Raw genomic sequence first — 20,936 nt, forward strand, 5'->3', positions numbered from 1 at the left:
CACTGAAAATATAGTTTATAAACAATTCGCAATTGAAAGGAGCGTATTTATTATACAATTGAATTGCAATTCAATTTGTCAGCTTTAAATCTTGAAAGTCTTAGGCCATATTGACACGTGTGGTGATTATCAGAAGGATTAAAGTATTATTTTCTTATCGCAGACTAACTTTTGTTTCCTTCGAGTACCGAGAAAAAAGTATATAAATATTTGACAAAGATCAAGTAAAGTAACGAAATAAATGAAATAAGTAAGAATGTGTTTGACTCTGAGATACCCACGATGTTATTCATTTTAAAAAATGGCCACTTAATATGTCACAAAAATTAAAAAAATGTACCGTGCTGTATTTGAAATATGTATATAGTACTACCTTTAAAATATACCAAAGAGTGCAAAATATACCTGATTTTTCCTAATACAAAACTATTTCCTAAATAACTTCCACTATTTTGAAATGTTCGCAACAAAATTTAAGGAGTCAAAGAGAGTTATTATTGTATTTAACAAAAGCTCTAGCTTCAAATTACGCTTTGATTTGAAACGATTTTCGATTTTCTTCATAACTGTGCACCCATTGAGCACTAACAATACATAAATAATTTTTAAGGATCAATTTTACCCACAGAATAAATAGAAAGATTGAGCATATTCGAATTTCAATTCGTCTTTTTGTTGACCCAAAGCAAGTGTTGGCAGAACGGCGCCAAATGTCTTATGAATGTGCAAAGACAATAGAAATATGTTTATATTGATTTATCAGTCGCAGCGTAGTTCCACAAGATATGATTATGAAATTCCAGCAAGTTTACTTAGTATATATGATTAGATAGCGAACACGCCTAAGTACTCGTACTACAAGCTCGTAGTTTATTCACAATTTGTGCTCTGGGGGTAAACCACAATTACAGAAATATTTGTTTTATCGACAAGAGCTATCAGCAAAAAGCTGTTGGTGCTTTTTTTCTTTGTCTTATCTGACGCCGTGTGTTAAGAGATCTTGGAACCATAAGAAATTGCCGAGGAGATAAGAATTCTATGAATTTTGCAGTCAATATTTGAAATGTTTTTAAAGTGTCCCCCCCTCGCAGTAATTTCCATAAATCAATTGAACAATAAACAAACAAGTGTTATTTATTATAGCAGAGAGCAAACACTTGCCCCTCCACAAACGAAAGAGCAGACAACATCTCTGTTTCTCTCTTTCTCTTTCACACATTCAATTAACACTAAGTAAATGCTAATAAATAGTTTTTATTTATTTTTTTTTTGTTCAATAAATCTTTTATAATGAATTGTTAGAGTGCTTTAACTACAACTGTCTCTTTTAATATTGTTTTCAGATTTTGTTTTTTTTTTATTGTAATTTGTTCATTATTTATAAGGCCTTATCTCTGCGCAAGCAATGAAAACTATGCAGCAACTTCGACGTCGCAGTCGCAGTTGACGTCGACTGCAGCGTCGACTGCAGCTGCAGATTGTGCCAGCTGATTGAAGCACGTTGTTGTTGTTGTTGTTGTTGGCACTTCAAAGAGGCGGCTGCGACGTGACTGCGGCTTTGTTTACAAACAAAACAAGCGCCCGGCCGCCGTAGTAGCCACAAGACGAGGCAGATAGACGGGGCAAGAGATACGCCAAAGTCGTCGTCGTCGTCGTTGCCGCTGCCAAATCAAATTAAATTTTCTTTTAATTTAATGTGCAAGATTTGCCTTTTTCTGCTTCTGCTGGCCCACAACACGTTTCGTGACCACTGTGCGCGCCCGCAGCGTTGCCAGACTGTTGCACCACAGCACACAGCACCGCACAGAGTGTTGCACAATGTGTGTGCTCGTGTCTTGAGGCATTGGATTTCGTAAATCATGCAGAGTACTTGGTCTGAGCATGGTCTACTCTACTGTGCATATCAGGTAAAAAGAGTTGCGCCGCGCGCTTATCACATTTTTTTTTTCGTTTTTTTCGGTGTTTTGCTTCGATTTCTAAATGGTAAAATTGTCGAAATTTTGTCGTAATGCACAATGGGCATTTACCCCACCAAATCCAAAACAGATAAGTGTCTCCTTCTCCTTCTCTTTCTCTTTCTTAGACCACATTTGGCAAGCTCAGCGTTCCAGAATGCGGTGGCGGGGGCGGTGGCGACGGCGTCGGATTACGCGATGTGGGCAGCTTGTAGTCAACGTCAGCGTCGCTGCTGCTGCCGTCGTCATCGTCGTCGCAGTCGTTGCGATCGTCTCTGCTGTCGTCGATGTCGATCTCGATATTGTCGTCTACTTCAATGTGGTGCTGCCCACAATCGGTGTGGTGCGGTGTGGCTGCCACAGCGGCGGCGGCGGCAGCCAAGAAATGCACCTTTGTGGACGTCGTCGAATTATTATTCTCACCCAGGAGCTGATGATGATGATGATGATGGTGATTATGATGGCGCTGGTGGTGGCAACTGCAGCAGCAACTGGTTGGCGCACACACGTAGCCGAGTGCAACGGGATTAACGTTGTGCGGCGGCCGTGCATGCAACAGATCGCCCACATAAATGGCCGTGATTGTGGCATAGACAACGCCCAACACGGCACCAGCCAAGACATCGGACCAATGGTGCCAATAGTCGGCCACACGGCTCAGCGAGACATACCACGCGGCCATGAGCAACAGAAACTGGAGAATGTGCCTCATGACGCGCACACTGCCGCGTCCCTGCCACACACTGTGCACATAGAAGGCCAGCAGACACATCGAATAGAAGCTGAGACTGCTGTGGGCGCTGGGAAAACTAACGTGCAGCTCGCGCAACTGTTGCGTCGATAGATTGCGATTGCTGCAGTAGAATTGCTGCACGTAAACATCGGCATTGTGGGCATCCGAGCAGCTGGTGCCGTCGTGCAGTCGTGGTTGGCAGGCACTGTAGAAATGCGGACGCAGTCGACCCACCACGTGCTTGGCCAGCTCCGTTGTCAGATAGGTGGCGATGAAGCCGAAGCTGAATGTTGCCTGCGCTCGCCACAAATTGCGCAGATATTGCCGCATGCGCAGATGGCGACAGATGCGCATGATCTCCACCACGCTGATGAAGAGCATGGGCAGCAGCAGCATCATCACCAGGAGCATGGGCACCGTGATCGTGCATTCGTGGTACGGATAGCGGAGCGAGAGATCCGCACAGTAGAAGCCGCGCTTAAACGTGCGCATCGCGATTGATTGTTGGTAATTTTGGAGTTAATTCGGAGTGGGTTAAGTGCTGCTTCAATTGGTATTTAGTTAAGTTATTTTGATAGTTATTTTATTAGACGATTTTCAAAGAGTCAATGCTTTAAATTTGTTGTAGTTGTGGTTTGATTTTTATAGAATGTGCAGGCAGTTTTCTATATGGATATTTCGGAGTAAATTCGGAATGATTTCAGTGCCGTTTGAACTGTTGTTTAGTTGAGTTATATTGACAAGTTTTAACAGTTGATTTGCTAAGACTCAATTTGTTTTAGTTGCGGTTTGAAGTGTGGATTGAATTTGTAGGAAATTTGGTATACTTGTCTTTAATTTGTTTATCACTTTTATTTGACAATTTCGGAGTTAATTTTGAGTGCGTTAAGTTCTGTTGGAATTATTATTTCGTTGAGTTATTTAGACTGAAGGTTTTGTTAATTAAGAGTCAAACGGCTTTAATTTAATATATCATCAGTAAATTTGGTTTACTTATAGTTCAATACTTGTCTTTAATTTAAGTTGCACTTTTTGTTTGACAATTTCAGAGTTAATTTTGAGTGAGTTAGGTGATGCTTTGTTTGGTTGAGTTATGTTAACCGCAAGTTGTAGTGATTGATTTGTTTAAAGTTCAACTATTTATGTTAAATGTTCGGTTTGAAGGTGGGATTTAATTTATAGGCACTTTTTAATTCTTGTCCTTGATTTGTTTTTGCACTTTTTGTTTCTCAAATGGTCAAGTCGAAGTTAATTTTGGAGTTAGTTAAGTGAGTAGGACTTACTATTTAGTTGAATTATTTTGGCAGCGAGTTTAAAGAATTGATTTGTTAATAATGCAGTAAATTTGTTTTAAATTCTTAAGCACTGTTTTAAAATTTATATTGTTTACCGAATTACTTAAATTTATTTGGCGTTTTTTGGAGTTATTGTTTATTATTAACAACAATGTTGATTTGATGTCTATTCGGAGTAAATTTTTTTTTGTTTTTGTCTTAAGTTTTTACTTAATTAGCTTCATTGGGTTAGGCTGCATTGGCAATAAAATAAAGTCCCACACTTCAAAATTCGGAATGAGTTCGGAATCACATCGAATTAGTAAAGTTTTCACTTATGATTGTAATAAATTCTGTTTTTTCGTAGTCAATTAAATGCAGATTCAATGATTTAACAGAATTATTTGCATACTTATTGGATCAACATTATAGAGAGATTGATTGATTGATTAATTTGTTTACTATTCTGTTAAATTGTAGTTTTCGCACATTTCTCGGCACGTTTTCGGAACGAAACTGTTTTTGCCGCGCTTTCGAATTGTTTATGCGCCTTATCGCGGTGGCTTTAGTTGATCCCGAAACTATAGAGACGAACGACAACAGCGAAAACGACAGATGTGGTTTTATAATGGCACCGCAGTTATAGGAAATGTTTGAGACACTCAATTATTTTGGGGTATTTCGAGTATTCAAACATTTTTCACTTGTTCATTCCCGCTGTTCATTCACTCAGTGTTGTTTTTTTTCGGCACACGAATTGCGCATTTATTTATTTTCGAGCATTTATTTATCAATGCGATTGGCTTTCTAAAAAAATCCACGCGCACACTTCAAAGGCGAATTTTCCTTTGTCTCGCTGCTGCTGCTGTTGCTGTTGCTGCTGCAACAGTTGGTGGAGAAGGAGTTGATGGAGATGGCACCACGTGCAGTTTTGCTTTAAACTGCCGGTCACAGCTTTTATTTTGTTGTATTTTTATGTATTTCGGAGTCGTCGCAAATTAAATAAATCAACGCTATTGGCCTGCTAGACCAACTGTCAGTTGAACGTTGTTGTTGTTGTTGCAAGTTGCAAGTTGGTAGTTGGCTTGAATTGTTGCTTGTGCTCTTGTTGTTATTGTTGTTGGTGGTTTTTGGGCCTGTGGGCTGTGGGTTTCCTGGGCAGCGAAAAAAAAACAAGCAACCTCGCTGGCCGCGCTCACTACGCTGTCTATCCGGTGCTGAGCGACGACGTCGTCGTTTTGTTTGGAAGTGTAGACCGAATCTGACTGCGACGGCAACGGCAACGGCAACGGTGACGGTGACTGAGACTGTGACTGAGTTGTAGACGTAGTTGAAGCGACGACGATCGTGCGCTGCTGCTGTCGCTGCTTCTGCTTCTGCCGCAGTCGCTGCTTCAGCTGCCGGTAGCAAATGTCGATTGCTGAGACAACAGCAACAGCAACAACAACAACAACAACAAGAGAACCCACCACAGCGCAGACTGTGGAGGAGGCTCTTTTTCAATGTTTTATGTGTATTTCGCACTGATATTGAATTTCAATGCTATGTTTTTCTTATCAATTTAGCTGCGTCGCCGTCGGCAGCGTCGTCAGCGCATTGTCAGAACATAAAGAGAGGGAGAGAGAGAGGCATGAGGAGATGATGAGAAGTTGTCGCAACTGGAATCTGTTGCACTCTCGTATTTCTTCGACGCTAATGAGGAAACTGCTGAATTGTTTCAAGGTTTACTTTATGTATTGCTCTTCTCCTCTTTTTTTTTTTTTTTTTTGCTTGCCTTGCCGTATGTTTGTTTAGGCCTGTTTGCTCGAGACTCTTGGCATTTGCGCATAATGAAAGAGTTGCATTTACTCGACGAATGCCATTGGCATGAAGGAGTGCCAACTGCGAATCCCTTACCCATTGTAGCGACTCCAACTCCTCCTCCTTCTACTCCACGCCTCCTTCTTCTCCCCATTCTAGACCATTGGAGTAGGTCATTGCAACGAGAGTTGGCTAGAGTTTTGCTGCTGCTGTTGCTGTTGCTGCTGAGAGATCGCATCGCTTCGGTTGCTGCGTGCCTTTATAGCATTTGTTGATGTAGGTCGTTGCTACGAGCCCAAGCTGTGTGCGGTAATGGAGACGACGTCAACAGCACCAATAACAACAACCACAACAACAACCTCAGCAAACAGTCACAACAACACTGCTTGGGCACAGTGGAAATGCAGTTCATAAAGTGCAACAAGTTTATGGCCACTTTGTATTTTCACAACGAATTGAGCTTCTTTATGGCCCACAAGTCTGCAACTGCTCAATTTACATAGAAATTGTCGTTTCCCGCTAATTTATGTTAATTTTCGCAATACAACCATTACGCTCCAACCAGAGCCGGACACCCTAATGAACACATTCCACACACAATTCTCTTTGGCCATTTTATCCATTAGCAAACGATTCGAACCCGAGTGCAAAATGTGCTTTCAATGTATCTTAAGCATTGTTTACTACACATTTTTGTTTTTTGTTGCGGTGGAAGGTTATCTGGCAGTCTGTTCCAGACCGAGCGAAAAAAAAAACATATCCATTGAAAACCGATATCGAAACCGCAGCGCAATTAAATACGCCCCACTTGTGGAGCCCAGCCACAGTAATGATCCGCAGCTCGTCGAGCGTTATATCAATGCAAAGCCGCAGCACGCGACAGTCTTGAAATGAGATCATGATCACGATCAACACTGTTGGAATGATCATTAAGGCGAGAACAGCATATGGAAAGAATTCACTTAACGACCACAATCATTATTAGATCAATCAATACATAAGATGTTCATTTTAGATCTCCCTTTATCACGATCATCATTAAGAACAAGCGATTTATTCCCAAAGGTAATAATTATTATTGTTTTGATGGGTGTTTTTTGTCATCACTATGATCGTAATTATTAGCTTGCATACAATGATCAACACCCTAAACAGAGTAATCAGAACTTTGAATTAGTTTCTTCACTATGATCTCGATCATTATATACTTATACCCATATTTATACTCTACAAAGATATCACCTTCAAGATCTTCTGCTGCGATCGTTCATCATTATTAACTTGCAGAGATCGAGCGATCCTTCTCAGAATCAACACTCTGCGCTTGATCATCACAATCATCATGATCATTAATTCAAAACTTATGGAACTCCACACCTTGCTCACGATCAACGAACGGAAATGATCGATCTTTTTGCCAGCAGGCAATTGAAATATCCGTTCGCCATGCACACGATCGTCACTTTGTCATGATCATTGTCAAAATCGATAATCGTTGATCACGTTAATCGCCTTGCGTTAATCGGTCATTTTAACACCAGGAGACGTTCAGTCTGGACACCGTAAAACACTTGTCTTGATCGATGTAATTGAAATCAATTATTGACACGATTCATACAAATATGCTGAGCTAGCTGAGTGTACAAGTGTACAAGTGGTTACACAAGTCTTCACAAATCCGTTGCGAATAAACAAAAGAGCTGAGGCCATGTCTGGATAAAACGCTACTAAAAACAATGACTGACTATGCAAAATAAGTCACAGTTCAGGTTTTGGTTTCCTCTTGTTGGTTTTTGCGCTTTTTTTTTTCATATTCAAATTGAATTTTATTTGTTTTGTTGAATCCGAAATTCAAATGGGCAATAGAAACGTTCCGTCACACGATCGTCACAGTTCGCTTCATCAGCTGCCAGATCCAGGTGTGCGGTGAAGGAGGAGAAGGAAGTGTGACTGATAAGCGAAAGGTGTAAAATAATGCGATTACGCTTACAATTACGATTGCGAGTGCAGATAGCAAACGAATCGACAACGACGCAGTTGAGACAACGGACAGCTGAGGCAGATGAGGAAACTGAGGCTCAGCTTCGAGTTGCCGAGAATACAATTTGTAGGAGCGTGGAGAGAGAGGCGAACTAATATTTGTGTCGCGACAATATTTTGTTTATATTTATTTATTAATGCGGGGAAACTCGGGGTAATTGCAATTTCAGCGACAAGTTTATGTGTGTGCACTTCTTATTGCCATAGTTAATTTCGCCAAAGCAGCAGCAGGTGCACGAGGCAAGTAGATAAACACATACACAAGCACAGCACTCGCTATCAAAGTCTGCATGTGAGTGGATGGGGGCTACTAACTTATTCGGAATGTGAGCAATTCGGACAGGAAGTGAGTGTTAAATGTTGAAAGGGAACTTTGATAAGCGCAAATTATGTAAAACGAAAGCCAATACTAAGAAACTCAATACTAAGAAGCTTCTAGTCAAGCGTGTTGGATATTGGGATTCATCGTCAAAAAAAGCATTATCACAACTTCGCTTTCTATGTTTAATGAAATTATTAAATTCGTGAATTTTAAATAATTCATATAATAATAAAGTAAAACCATTTTATCAGTATTGTATTCTTATGTAGAGTATTCAAATTCTTCTCTGTTTAGCAAGACAATGAAAGTTTCTTGAGCCCTATTTATTTCTCTTGTGAAATTTAGTTACTGTATTGTATTGTAAATTGTAATTTAAATTAAGATAGATGCTTCATTAAAATTGGCTAAATGCAATCTGAATAAAAATATATTAGTTTTTGTTTGTGATTCAGGATGGTTGATTTAAGTTTTTTGTTTGTTTAGATTTGACTTATTTATTAAGTTATTGCACCAGTATAGCAATAAATTATCAACACATAACACACTCAGGAAAAATTTATTCGAGTCAAGCCTCATACCATACTTATAAGGAAGAACTCGTCTATGTCAAGAACTTGTCTATGTAAAACAATTTTTCTTCTGTATGTTTAAAGCATGAGAAATTCTGGAACTACGTAGAATAATTGGTAAAACATAAGTACGATTTTGAAATAAAAATTATAGCTGCTAAGAATTATTAATCAAAATTAGCAATCTAGATTATGTGATTAGTTGAATTCTCCAACTGTGTCATATAATTTATTTATATTATTTGATTGCTAGTAAATTTTGGTGATGGCATACAATTTTAAGTGGTTAATTTGCTTTAGAATTATTACCTTATAATATTTACGTTATGTTAAAACTATCTGCTTGGTAAGAAAACCAAAATACTTCTCTTAATTACTGATATTTAAATTTCCATTTGGTGCAATAATAAATAATATGTTGCTGACAATATTGTACAATTAGTTCAATTTGCCAACTCTTTCAGTTAATTTATTTATATTATTTGATGGTGTTGTGTTTATATACAATTTAATTCAAGTTTAAGCGAACAGATTATCGCATTAAATTTGTGGTACAGCCAAAAAGATTGTAGGCGGCTCATCGGATTGCAAATAAAATATCGTATTACTCTACAGTATTTATGTTATAGCCACTATAACCATAATTTAATGCATTGTTTACATTTTAAGGTCGCATAAATTTTTATCTACTCACTGAAGATTAAGTTGAAACTAACCATATAAATGAAACACATCGATTTTAATATGTGAATCGTATGACAGCAATTCGATTAAAGTCCAAATAAATTTGCAATAAATAAAATGTAACATTTTAACCAGTTGTTTTAATAAACTCTCGCTGGCAAAGCGACCTACCTCAAATAAAAGTAAATGAATAAAATAAGAGCATTTCAGTTCGAACAATTTAAGTGGCATGAAAATAAATTGCTTTTAATTCTGTGCACGTGCAATGCACTCACGGAAACTGGACATCGGCCCAGATAAACCTGATGCCCAGAATGCAAATAAATACATAATAAACATTCAGCAAATACGAGTAATAAAAATAAATCAAGACTACTACAAAAACGAAAACACATTCAACAATGTGAGGGGAAACAAGTTATGAGAAATTCTGTTAAATTTCTTAGGTGAAAAAATCACACATCAAGTTTATCAAGTTTTAATGAGTTTAATTGAATAACGCTTAGGGAGATCCAGCTCAAAGAAGAATATGAATTTTATTTAATAGAGGAAAGTAATTCTGTTGATTTCAATTTACACAATACAAAGCAAATTCAATCAACATAATTGTTATTGTCATGTATTAACACTCAAATAAGAAAAGTGGTTAAAAAATAGTAAACAATAACATAAAAAACTAATGCTAATTTGAAGAGTTAACGAGGCGCAACCACAGCCGCTTCCAGTTGCGATTTGTGTTAGTAAAAGTTTAAAAATAGTTGCAAGCATTAAAAGGTGATGAAGACGAGAGTCGACTTAGAGATACTCTGCGATTTATTTATTGAGAAATTAAAGTAAAAATAATTACATTTGTTTTATAAAAGTTAATTTAAAAGTTAATTTAAAATTAAGAATTATTATTGATTATTTTAAAATTAATAATTTAAAATTAAATTAATTAAGAATTAAGAAATAAGAATGAAGAATGAAAAATTAAGAAAAAGAATTGGGAATTCAAATCTAAAAATTAAGAATTATGATTTAAGAATATAGAATTAAGAATTAGGAATTCATAATGAAGAATGAAAAATTAGGAATTCATAATTAAGAATTAGGAATGAAAAATTAGGAATTATAATATAAGAATAGAGAATAAAGAATAACGAATTAGGAACTCGTAATTATGTATACAAAATTAAGAATTAAGAATGAAGAATTTAGAATTCCGAATTAAGAAATAAGAAATACAAATTACAAATTTAGAATTAAGAATTCTTCAAGAAACTCTACTAATGAAATGCACAAATTATATATGCTCTTATTTTCAATTGCCTTAAAATATGTGTAATCGATTATGGAATATTTTTAATGGACTTCTTTTAAAGACTGTTTAGCATAGACTCTCCCAAGGCTCATTCAGACAAATTCCATGCTATTGAAGGCTGCTGCAAACGTCTGCACACAGCTTGGATACCCTGTAATTTGCATTTTTAATGAGCGCAGTGTATGAAGCGTGTAGAAACCAACAAAAAGAAGCAAGAAACGTTAATCAAACCAGTTTGCACGATGCTCGACCAAAAAGCTTCGCTGACATTCTCCCAATGCTAAGCTGAAAAAGCTTTTGCGAGTGCAATCGCGACACACAGAAAAGAACGTCACAACATTCCGACGGTCGAAGCCAACTACGCCATTGCCTGAGGAATGCGGCAGAGGTGTGACGTCACAGCAGGTGTCAGAGATGGGGAAAGACAGCAAAAGAGAGAGAGAGCGAGGGAGATACAGGTGAACCTATATTCACTGGGTCATTGGACAGCGAATCTCAGTTCCAGTGAAATGCGTGACTGAGTCATATGCTAAAACAGACTTGGGGGCTTTCCTTCGGTGTGAGAGAAAATCCCAAAAGCAACAAAACTCATGTTCGAATCAGCAATTAGTCGAGCCTTCTTCTCTGCCTTGGTCTTAACAGTTGAGTGGTCAGTGTGTGGTTCCACATCATAACCACTCGCAAAAAAAATTATGCACACGCATCCGAGAGTGAAGTTGCAGTTGGAGAACTTGCCGCAAAAAGAGGCACGAACCCTTCTTCTTCGCTTCTCCCGCCCACTCGCAATGTAAACGGGTTTTGTTTTTCTGTTTTTTGGGAGGGAGATTCGCAAAATAATTTCTCTGGCAAGTGAAACCAGTTTCGCAATGCGAAGCGAATGTGGGACTCCACTCGAGTTATGAATCAATTGCAAACTGCCGAGTAAACCAATTATTTGATGGCCCAAAGAAATGTGTACTCAAATGATTTGTATGTATAAAGTAATTATAGACTCTATAGGCTGTGCAAAACAGACAAATAAATAAACAAAATAATTGTTTATGCCTTGTTTGATGGCCAGCCAGCGTCGTTTGTGTCGTAGCCAGGCAACCTGAAGGGGGGAGGGAAAACCGCCTCGACTTGCGACTGAGGTAGGTGCAAATGTAGCACGCGTAGAGCGGTAGCAAGACGAGTCTCAGTCGGAGACTCGTTCTCACTCTCTGCCTCAGTGTGTGTGTGTGTGTGACTGACAGACCGCAAAGAGAGCAAGCGAGAGAGTCGGCAAAATCACGGTTAAGTTGGACCCAGAGCCAGACAAGATATTCAAGCGTTGCCGTTCGTTTAGTTAAGCGCGGTTTGGCATTCAGTAGAGACCACATCACATCACATCACATCGACGGTAGCTTTTTGTGTTGTTTTCGGTTGTCATGTCGAGCAAGTACAGCAAATTGTTGCGCGGCATCTGCGATCTGCTGCTGTGGGCAGCTTTGACCACCGCCAGCCTGCTGCTGATGAAGTTGGTCAAGCCCTTCAAGCGTGGCTTCTTCTGCGGCGATGAATCACTCAGCTACCCCCTCAAAGAGAGCACCATCGGCAGCTTGATGCTCATTGGCATCACACTCACAGTGCCCACGGCAGTGATCGTTGTGGTTGAGCTCTTCAAGCAGCTGCCCCTTGGTCCGGGTGGACGAGAGGCGGCCAAGCGAGATGGATACCGTCTGGGACATCGCATTGGGCAGCTCTACAAGCAGGCGGGATACTATCTCTTTGGCCTGGCCATGTTGACATTCAGCACGGTGCTGACCAAGCTCTGCATTGGTCGATTGCGTCCGCATTTCTTTGCCGTCTGCCAGCCCAGGTTGGAGGATGGTTCCACCTGCTACGATGCACAGAATGCGGGACATTACATCACCAACTACAGCTGCAGCAATCCGAACATCTCGAGCTTCCAGTTGCAGCAGCTGAATCAAAGCTTTCCCAGCGGACATGCCAGCATGATCATGTATGCCATGCTCTATCTGGCCATCTATCTGCAGGCTGCGCTGAGCACTCGCATCTCTAAACTGCTGAAGCACCTGCTGCAGTTCCTATTTGTCATGTTTGGATGGTATGTCTCCCTCAGCCGCATCACCGACTACTGGCATCATTGGTCCGATGTCTTGGCTGGCGTCTTTCTTGGCGTGTTGTTTGCCTGGCTCACAAGTGTTTATGTTGCGGATCTGTTTGCCTTTAAGCGTTTTAATCGCACTGGCTACTCGGCGAATACGCTGAAGAAGGCGCAGGTGTCGCCCAAGAGTTCCACCAAATCCCAGTCACAAGCGGCGGCAGCTGCCTCTGCGGCAGCAAATGTTCCTCCCGCACTCCCCGCCTACACCTTTGGCACTCTTCCTTATCTGGCGGCGCATCCGGCGCAGGCGCAATACGCTCAGACCTATCACAACTATGGCTATGTGCCTTGAGCGGAGCGTTGGAGATGTATTCGGGAGTATAGTCCATACTTACAGAGTTGCCTCGCTCTCTGAGAACTCTCTCAAAATATAAAAACTCTGTTTTCGTTTTCCTTAACTTTAGCTTAAAATAAATATTTACGATATTATGATATTATACGATGTTGTAGTGTTTAAAAGAAAGTTTATTAATAATGAATTTGTTATTTGATCGCCTCCCCAAAAAAAAATTAATGCTTAAGCATCAGTAGAAAGTGCCGAATCGATTGGCTTTATAGAGTTGTGAAGATGATGTTGCAAAGAGAATGGAAGAATGGAGGAGAATGGGGAGTTGGGAAAACAAGAGCTGAAAGCCGCTGAAAGTCAACAAAGTGGAACCGTTTAATTTTACAAGATGCACTCATATTATGCTTAAATTAAGCCAAATTAAATACACATTTTAATCAATTAGAAATGGAGATTTATTTAAAAATAGGTTGGAAATATTTTCTAGAAATAAGTTTGCTTTAACTTTCAACTTAAATCTTGTTAAAGGATTGACAATATGATTTAAATAAATAAAATACTCAGTGCTGAAATGATGAGTCAGAGTTGCCAATTTAACCACTTGATAGCAAGAAGGGAAAATCCCAAATGCAAGTGAATAATGTGGGAATAATTTTGACACACAACCAACTTAAAGTTCGAAAATATTTGTATTTAACAAACAAATCTTCAAATACGTTAATCACTTATGTCTTCACCATGTTTTATCCACAATTAAAAGCCCTCAGCGTACCGTTAAAGTTGTAAAAATCTGTGAAACATATATTTCCAATTTATCTGAGCTTTTATCAATTGTGTTAAATACCAAGAACAAATCTCATGACTCAGAAACTCGAAAGCGATTATTTTGAGAACAATTCCGCAAATGCTTCCTGACAAGAAGATGGCTTAACAATAAATTATTTGATTATAATCAAAGCGAACTCAAGGAAATTATTTTAAATTGAAACTGATACTTAAGCATTTATGTTAAAAGGGTCACTTTGTAATAGGCCACAAAAACTTCAGATTTATGTATATAGTTAAGAGAATATTTCAGAGAGTTGATTAACAAAAAATCAAACTTTTCTGAAATTTAAAGTGAAGCTTTTTTTATATTGAAGACATGATTGTATAATATTCTCAACTTGATTTATAAAGTAAATGAATTATTTTAGAGAGCTAAGATCAGTTCCATAATAAATTATTTACCTATAATCGATATGAAATCATAGAGATTTTCTCAAATTTAAAGTGAAACTTGAGAATTTATTTTGAAAATATGACTTATAATGTCAGATCAGATCTAAAATAAATTATTTACTGATAATCGATATTAAATTAAGAAACTTTTCTCAAATTGAAAGTGCAAAGTTATTTCTTATTTTAAAGATATGACTGCGTAATATGTACGTCTTATAATCTCAACCGGATTTATAAAGTAAATAAATTATTTCAGATCGAAGAACATTTCTTATTAGGTAGCAAATTCAGGGCTGTTGTTTTGCAAACATGTTCTATTAAAATTCGATTGGAATTTCACAATATTTACAGCTAACTTTAACAGTTACTTTTGCTTTTGTTTAAAAGATGATTTCTTTTCGCAATCTACTGACCCTAAGAACCCTAAAGAATCAGTAGAGCGCCCAAAAGCCAAAAGCTCAACACACAAATTCAAAAGCCAGCCCACAAAAAAAAAAGATTAGGCCCACACTGGTTACAAAGTGTTGAGAAATTAGGAATAAATTATAAGAAATTTGCATAGTTTAGCAATCGATAAACAGCTTGGGAATGCCATGGCGACTTGGACTTGGAAACTCTAAGCTTGCATTGTATTATTTTGTCCGAGATTCCGGCACTGAGACTGAGACTAAGACTGAGAACCGAGGCGCATTGAAACAAGTTTCCACACAGCCACACTCGACCACTCGTAACTGCGAGATAGACATGTAAATTAAGTAGCTGCTTCTCGGACCATGGGCTGCTGTCTTCAGTCTTCAGTCTCAACTCTTCAACAGTGTCAAAATGTGCGGCAATCCAAACACGCGACTTCTCTCGCGTCTCATCATCGATTTTCTGCTGCTGCTGGCCATCTACTGTGTTGCCTTGGTGGTGCTGCCCCAGCAACTGCAGACGGTGCAACGTGGCTTCCACTGCAGCGATGACAGTTTACATTATCCCTATCGCCAGGCCTGGCTGACGAAGATCCACTTGACCATTGTTGTTGTGGCTTTGCCTGCAGCCTTCATTCTTGTCGTGGAGATGCTGCGGGCTGCCTTCGTGCCCAGCTCAGCGGAGCTGAAGCAAAGATTCGTTTTCGTTGGCGCTCGGATTCCCAGCTTCATCAGCGAGTGCTACAAGATCGTTGGCGTCTATCTGTTTGGCCTTGGGCTTACTTTGCTTGTGATTCGAGTGACCAAATACTCAACGGGTCGCTTGCGTCCCTACTTCTTCGATGTCTGTCAGCCCAAATGGAGTGCAGAGGATGACGTAGAGGAGGAAGAGGAGCAGCAGCTGCTAAGTTGCGAACTACTGTCACCGGGCAACGCCACCAGCTACATTGAGGACTACAAGTGCACCGAGTTTGCCGCCTCGCTGGAGCTGCTGTCGCTGGTTCGTCATTCGTTCCCCAGCGGCTTTGCAACGTCCACCAGCTATGCGATGTTCTTCCTCATCTATTATGCCCAGGCGCGTCTCTTTGCCCCCTGGCTGCGTCTGCTGCGCTCCACGCTGCAGTTGGCTTGTGGCGCCATCGCGTTGCTCGTGTGCTTGGAGCGCATTTCCACCAACCAAAACCACATCTCGGATGCCGCTGCGGGCGTCTTCCTAGGCGCCACCTTGGCCTCTTTTGTGGCCGTGTTTGTGGCGCATCTGTTTCGGCAGGTGAGAGTGAAGCGACGTCAGTGGCCCAGGAATGAACAGATCTATGGTTATGCTGGTTACTATAATCGCGCCACCTACGGCTATTAGCTTCTAAGTATAAGTCTTTTTGTAAGTGTATAACTCAATAAATGTATGCAAGAATGTGGAATGTGTTTCCTTCACTGCGATCAGTCAAGTTTCAAACCTACTGTTGGCTTGCGATCCACACAACAAGTGAAAGCCCACTGACCACAGTCCACATGCGCAAGCTTACTCTCAACAGTTCTTTTTTATGCTCGCTCTCTGCTTAGCGCTCTCGCTCTGCCTATGGCATAACCCATTGAGCAACAAGTGGGTAAAGCGGACAAGTGGACAGAGAGAGAGAGAGAGAGAGAATGACAAGTGCGGAGCGATTTGTTTACAAAGTCAACAACAAACAGCGCTTCATGGCATTTGTTTTCATTCAGTCGGCAACGACAAGCGGCGCTTCCAAGTTTACAATCGGCTCAGCACAGTGGCCAAGCGTCGTAAAACCAATAAACGATCGATCGTCGAACAATTGTCGTTTATGTTTACGTTTTCATTTTAATGCACATGCTGATGCGCGGTCCAGTGAAGTGAGCTGCTTCGTGTTCGTTTGTGTGTGTGTGTGTGCAGTTAAAGCGAAATGAACTGTGCAAAAAAAAAGAGTGGATCGTAATAAGAATGAATACAATGTAAGTGAATCAGAACAGAACTTTCAATCGCGAAGAACTACTATCTATAAGTGATTAGATTTGTCAAACAAAATCAGTTCATTGTACATTTTTCCAACTAAAAGGAATGATAACAAAAAAAAATTAATGTCAGTGCATTTATAAAAAGAAAATTGGTTTATAACAAGAAATTGATATTTAAAATTATTACAGAAATTCGTCTGCCAAATTTCAAATTTCTGTAACATGTAATTACACAAACAAACATATTGTGGTAGAGGAGAAAGCAATTTTTTTTAGAATTTATTATGTGTTTGTCGAGTATGTTTTTACAAAGTCGAGTTATTCTTTTTCCAAAAATCCGTGTTCCAAATTTGAAATCCTTGAATCGTTCAATCTCTGAAATCCGACAGACAGTCTTTCTTTATATAGAATATTTAATGTGGATATTGAGTGGATTTTCAGATAGTCGAGTTACCCTTTTCTTTCACACTTCAAAGGAAACAGGGTATTAAAAAACGAGTGAAGTTCAAAGTGCATTTTAAAATGCCAATGGTTAACGGTTAACCCGCACAACAGCAAAGTCAAACAGAGGCAAATAAGCGCCAGTTGCTCCACAACATTCACATGCTTCCCATATATGTAGATATATTTAAAAAGAGAGCAACTTACAGCGTTAAAGCGAGTGAGCGAGAGAGCGAACGTAGAGCAGAGCCTTAATTCAATCAAATGTCGCTTATTCATTCAATTAAAGGTCGCGCCATTTGACATCCCACAGCGACTACGAATACGAATAAGTATGAGTGTGAGTGTGAGTGTGAGTATGAATGTGAGTCTGAGTCCAAGTATGAGTACTCACTAGAGAGAGGGGGAGTATGTTTTTTAATGCAATCGACTGTTCAACTTTGTGCATACGATGTCACATGTGCTTTTTATATTTGTTATTTTTGGGGGCAGAAGTTGAGCAGAAGTTGCCACAGTGCGTACCAAACACACACAATGGGCACAATGGGGGCCATTCTTGCAACAGATTAGCGTGCCGCTCTATGTGTCCACTTCGAGTTCCGCGTGTCGCGCTGTTGTTGCACTTTCTGCCGCTGGATGATGATAATGCAAATCTTTAGCCCAGCACCCAGTGCGTGCGACGCGCCTATTTTATGCATCACTGGGCCACAACAATAGACAGCCACTCAGTCCCTCCCCCCACCTCAGATTGGACTGTGATGAGTAAACACAACAAGTGAGTGACTCACTCACAGTAGCGCCTATTGACCCAAGATACGAGATACGACTATTTATTGGCCAGTAATCATTCTCCTTATATTTTTCGTATCTAGTTGATAGTCACAAAATAGCGTTAAATCTTAACGCGACTTTGCTTAATCGTTCACATCAGTCATCAGACAAAAGCCGACGATTATTTGTATTCGTAGTATTTGCGCAATTGCCTCTAAAATGAGCTGAACTGCAGTGAATTGGCAAAAAAATGTTGTGTGTGGGCAGGTTGAACGGGTACTTTTGCTGTTATCTGGAACACGCGTTGATTTATCTTATCAAAATGATCTTGAGCTTTTTCTCGGAGAGCGCCGTGAGCAGCAAGACACTGAGACAGACAGTTGCAACACTGAGAGAAAAAGTGTAGTGAGAGCGAGTTGGGAATCGATTACCTTATCAATTGTATAATAAATGTAAATATGAGAAGTGTTTTTCGTATTTTCACAGCGGTTAGTATTCTGTCTTTCTGTCCGTCCATCGATTTAAGCCTGTCTATCAGTAAAACTAATAGAGCTTCAGTCTTGAAATTTTTAGTGATGATTGCTGTGTTGCAAAAAAAACATAATTTTTATAAATCTATTAAATTATTTTGCTTTGATGATCATATCGCAGACATTCGTATTATATTCTTCTATATGAAGTATAGTAGATCATTATACTGCATTTAGTATTTCCGTATTTATTACATATTTTTTAATAGATGTGATGTATAAATTTCTGAGCTTAATAAAATTATAAACTTCTTCTCTGAAAAATTATGCGAAACTTTGTAATTTCTAGTCTTGCCTTGTCTTTTTACTATACTTTATTATACCTTTACTATCTGCCAATTTCTGAAAGAGTTATTTATAAATATGATCCATTTATATCTGAGTTATTTACTTGTCTATTTGTAATCATGATATTGCAAATAATTAAGTATTGTTTTAATTTTTTCTTGCAGTGCCCTGCGTCGGCTGCCAATTGTTGTCTAATCTAGCCTAATGCAGAATACTCCTCAGCTGCCCTCTGTCTAAGCACTCTACTAGAGTAATAAACTTGCGTTGACGCAGACAGCGAGATATAAAGAGTAAGAGCGGGTTGCAGAGAGTGCGCACGAGAGAAAGAGAGACAATTTTGGGAGAGCGAGAGAAACTTTGTAAACAAACAACAAGAGCGTATGCGTCGTGGAGCATGAAATGATCGTTAAATTAAAAGAACGTTACCCACTCGAGGTCGGATCAGTCAGCCACTGACAACGAACCCGCAACGACGCCAAAACATAGTTCGACGGGTATAAAAAAAAAACCAGCAAACGAACCCGAACCCAAAACTTAATTAGACAGCATAAAATTGGAATATTAACTAATTAAAAAAGCATCGAGACAGTCGACAACATAAAAAATGCGCGACGCCGCCAATGAGGACAACATCACAACTGGGGTCACTCCATCCCAGACACAGACACAAACATCGCGGGAGCGGGAGCGGGAACGGGAAACGGAGCGTACAGCGTTGGCGCAACGGCAACTGACGCGACGCTTTCTCATCGAGCTGCTGATCGTGACGGTGCTGGTGATACCGATCTGCATCTTTGAGTTTGCCGTGGAGCCAGTGCGACGCGGCTTCTTCTGTGACGATGAGAGCATACGCTATCCCTTCCACGACAACACAGTGTCGCCTGTGATGCTGGGACTCCTCGTTGGAGCGTTGCCTCTGCTCATCCTTGTGCTTGTGGAGTATGTGCGATCAATGCGTGCTGGAGAATTGACGACGACAGTGCAACTCTTTGGCTGGCAGATGTCCGCCTGGTATGTGGAACTAGGCCGGCAATTTGCCTACTTTGGCTTTGGCATGCTGCTCACCTTTGATGCCACCGAGGTGGGCAAGTACACGATTGGAAGGCTGAGGCCACACTTTATTGCCGTGTGTCAACCGCAGCTGAGCGATGGCAGCTTGTGCACCGATCCCATCAATCTGCATCGCTATGTGGAGAACTACGAGTGCGCTGGAGAGGGTTACACCATTGCAGATGTCCGGCAGACCAGGCTAAGCTTCCCCAGCGGCCATTCGAGTCTCTCCTTCTATGCCCTGCTCTATGTGGCGCTCTATTTGCAGCGCAAACTCACGTGGAGCAGCTCGAAGCTGGCGCGGCACTTTCTCCAATTTACGCTCATCATGCTGGCCTGGTACACAGCACTCAGCCGGGTCATGGACAGCTGGCATCATTGGTCGGATGTGTTGGCGGGATCGCTGATTGGCGTCGCCGGCGCATTGATCACAGCCCATTACATTGCTCACTTCTTCAAGCCGCAGTTTCATGATGTTGTGCTGGGTTCTGGACTGAGGCGAGAGAATACATCGGCCACGCTGCAGGAGGAGGTTTGCCCCGCCACCCCGCCGCCGTATTGTGTGAACAGCAACTATAATGACGATCAGTATTGTACCAAAGTATAAGGCGCAGTTGGCAAAGATACGAGATGTGCGAGATAAAGTGAAAAATCCACAAAAATAAAAAACATTCCATACCAAATACAAGATAGTTAACTTAGTTTATAGCAAACGTGCCCGTGCTATTAATAAAAGAGTTACCTGTGAAGCAAAATCAAATGATGAGAATTTCTAGTATATAGTGTTTACATTTCCTTAGTTGATAATGTCATAATATATCGTCTTTTGTCTTATCGTTCATCTGTGCATTTGTATAGTTGTCATTCATTGTACGTTTAACACCTTACTCTATTCCATCGAAACTCGTATTATTTATGTAATAAATATTTAAAACCACATTACGCATTTGTCATGAGTACTCGTATTTATTTTGTTTGCGGGCTTCATGCTTGGCTGTCTCTCAACACAGACACAGCAACAAATACAAATTATCCGCATTAAGTCGGACTAAAAGTTAACCTCATTCCATTCGACAAGTATAAATATAATACACTGCTCGAAAGCGAAGGTTATTGGAGATAAATATCACGCTAAATGTTTGTTG

At 40.0% G+C, this 20,936-nt stretch overlaps 4 protein-coding genes across 5 annotated transcripts in view; 3 read left to right on the forward strand and 1 right to left on the reverse strand.

Annotated features, from left to right (window-relative positions):
- LOC117567874 (putative phosphatidate phosphatase) overlaps positions 1–20,551 on the forward strand; it is an 80,107-nt gene extending 59,556 nt beyond the window's left edge. The window contains exons 1-2 of one of the 2 annotated variants that reach the window (XM_034248143.2): positions 16,494–16,708; positions 18,906–20,551. In XM_034248143.2, coding sequence (XP_034104034.1) covers positions 19,346–20,398 — 1,053 coding nt within the window. In that variant the 5' untranslated portion in view covers positions 16,494–16,708; positions 18,906–19,345 and the 3' untranslated portion in view covers positions 20,399–20,551. Of the gene's footprint in view, positions 1–16,493; positions 16,709–18,905 lie in introns of those variants that run through there. The other variant, XM_034248142.2, reaches the window with a different exon arrangement.
- Positions 1,172–3,701, reverse strand: LOC117567873 (putative phosphatidate phosphatase). The gene has a single exon (XM_052004193.1). The coding sequence runs from the start codon at positions 3,178–3,180 to the stop codon at positions 2,080–2,082; it is 1,101 nt and encodes a 366-aa protein (XP_051860153.1). The 5' UTR covers positions 3,181–3,701; the 3' UTR covers positions 1,172–2,079.
- Positions 11,999–14,173, forward strand: LOC117567875 (putative phosphatidate phosphatase). Its single transcript, XM_034248144.2, has one exon. The coding sequence runs from the start codon at positions 12,087–12,089 to the stop codon at positions 13,116–13,118; it is 1,032 nt and encodes a 343-aa protein (XP_034104035.1). The 5' UTR covers positions 11,999–12,086; the 3' UTR covers positions 13,119–14,173.
- Positions 15,117–16,273, forward strand: LOC117567878 (putative phosphatidate phosphatase). Its single transcript, XM_034248146.2, has one exon. It carries the CDS (start codon positions 15,156–15,158, stop codon positions 16,098–16,100), a length of 945 nt encoding a protein of 314 aa, XP_034104037.1. The 5' UTR covers positions 15,117–15,155; the 3' UTR covers positions 16,101–16,273.
- Positions 20,552–20,936: the final 385 nt, after the last annotated feature.

This window comes from Drosophila albomicans, chromosome 3 (assembly GCF_009650485.2).
Source record: "Drosophila albomicans strain 15112-1751.03 chromosome 3, ASM965048v2, whole genome shotgun sequence".
Lineage (NCBI taxonomy): Eukaryota > Metazoa > Arthropoda > Insecta > Diptera > Drosophilidae > Drosophila > Drosophila albomicans.

What these genes read in the sequence shown, in the direction of transcription:
- LOC117567873 (XM_052004193.1), bottom strand. Translation starts at nt 3,180, where the DNA reads ATGCGCACGTTTAAGCGCGGCTTCTACTGTGCGGATCTCTCGCTCCGC.
- LOC117567875 (XM_034248144.2), top strand. Translation starts at nt 12,087, where the DNA reads ATGTCGAGCAAGTACAGCAAATTGTTGCGCGGCATCTGCGATCTGCTG.
- LOC117567878 (XM_034248146.2), top strand. Translation starts at nt 15,156, where the DNA reads ATGTGCGGCAATCCAAACACGCGACTTCTCTCGCGTCTCATCATCGAT.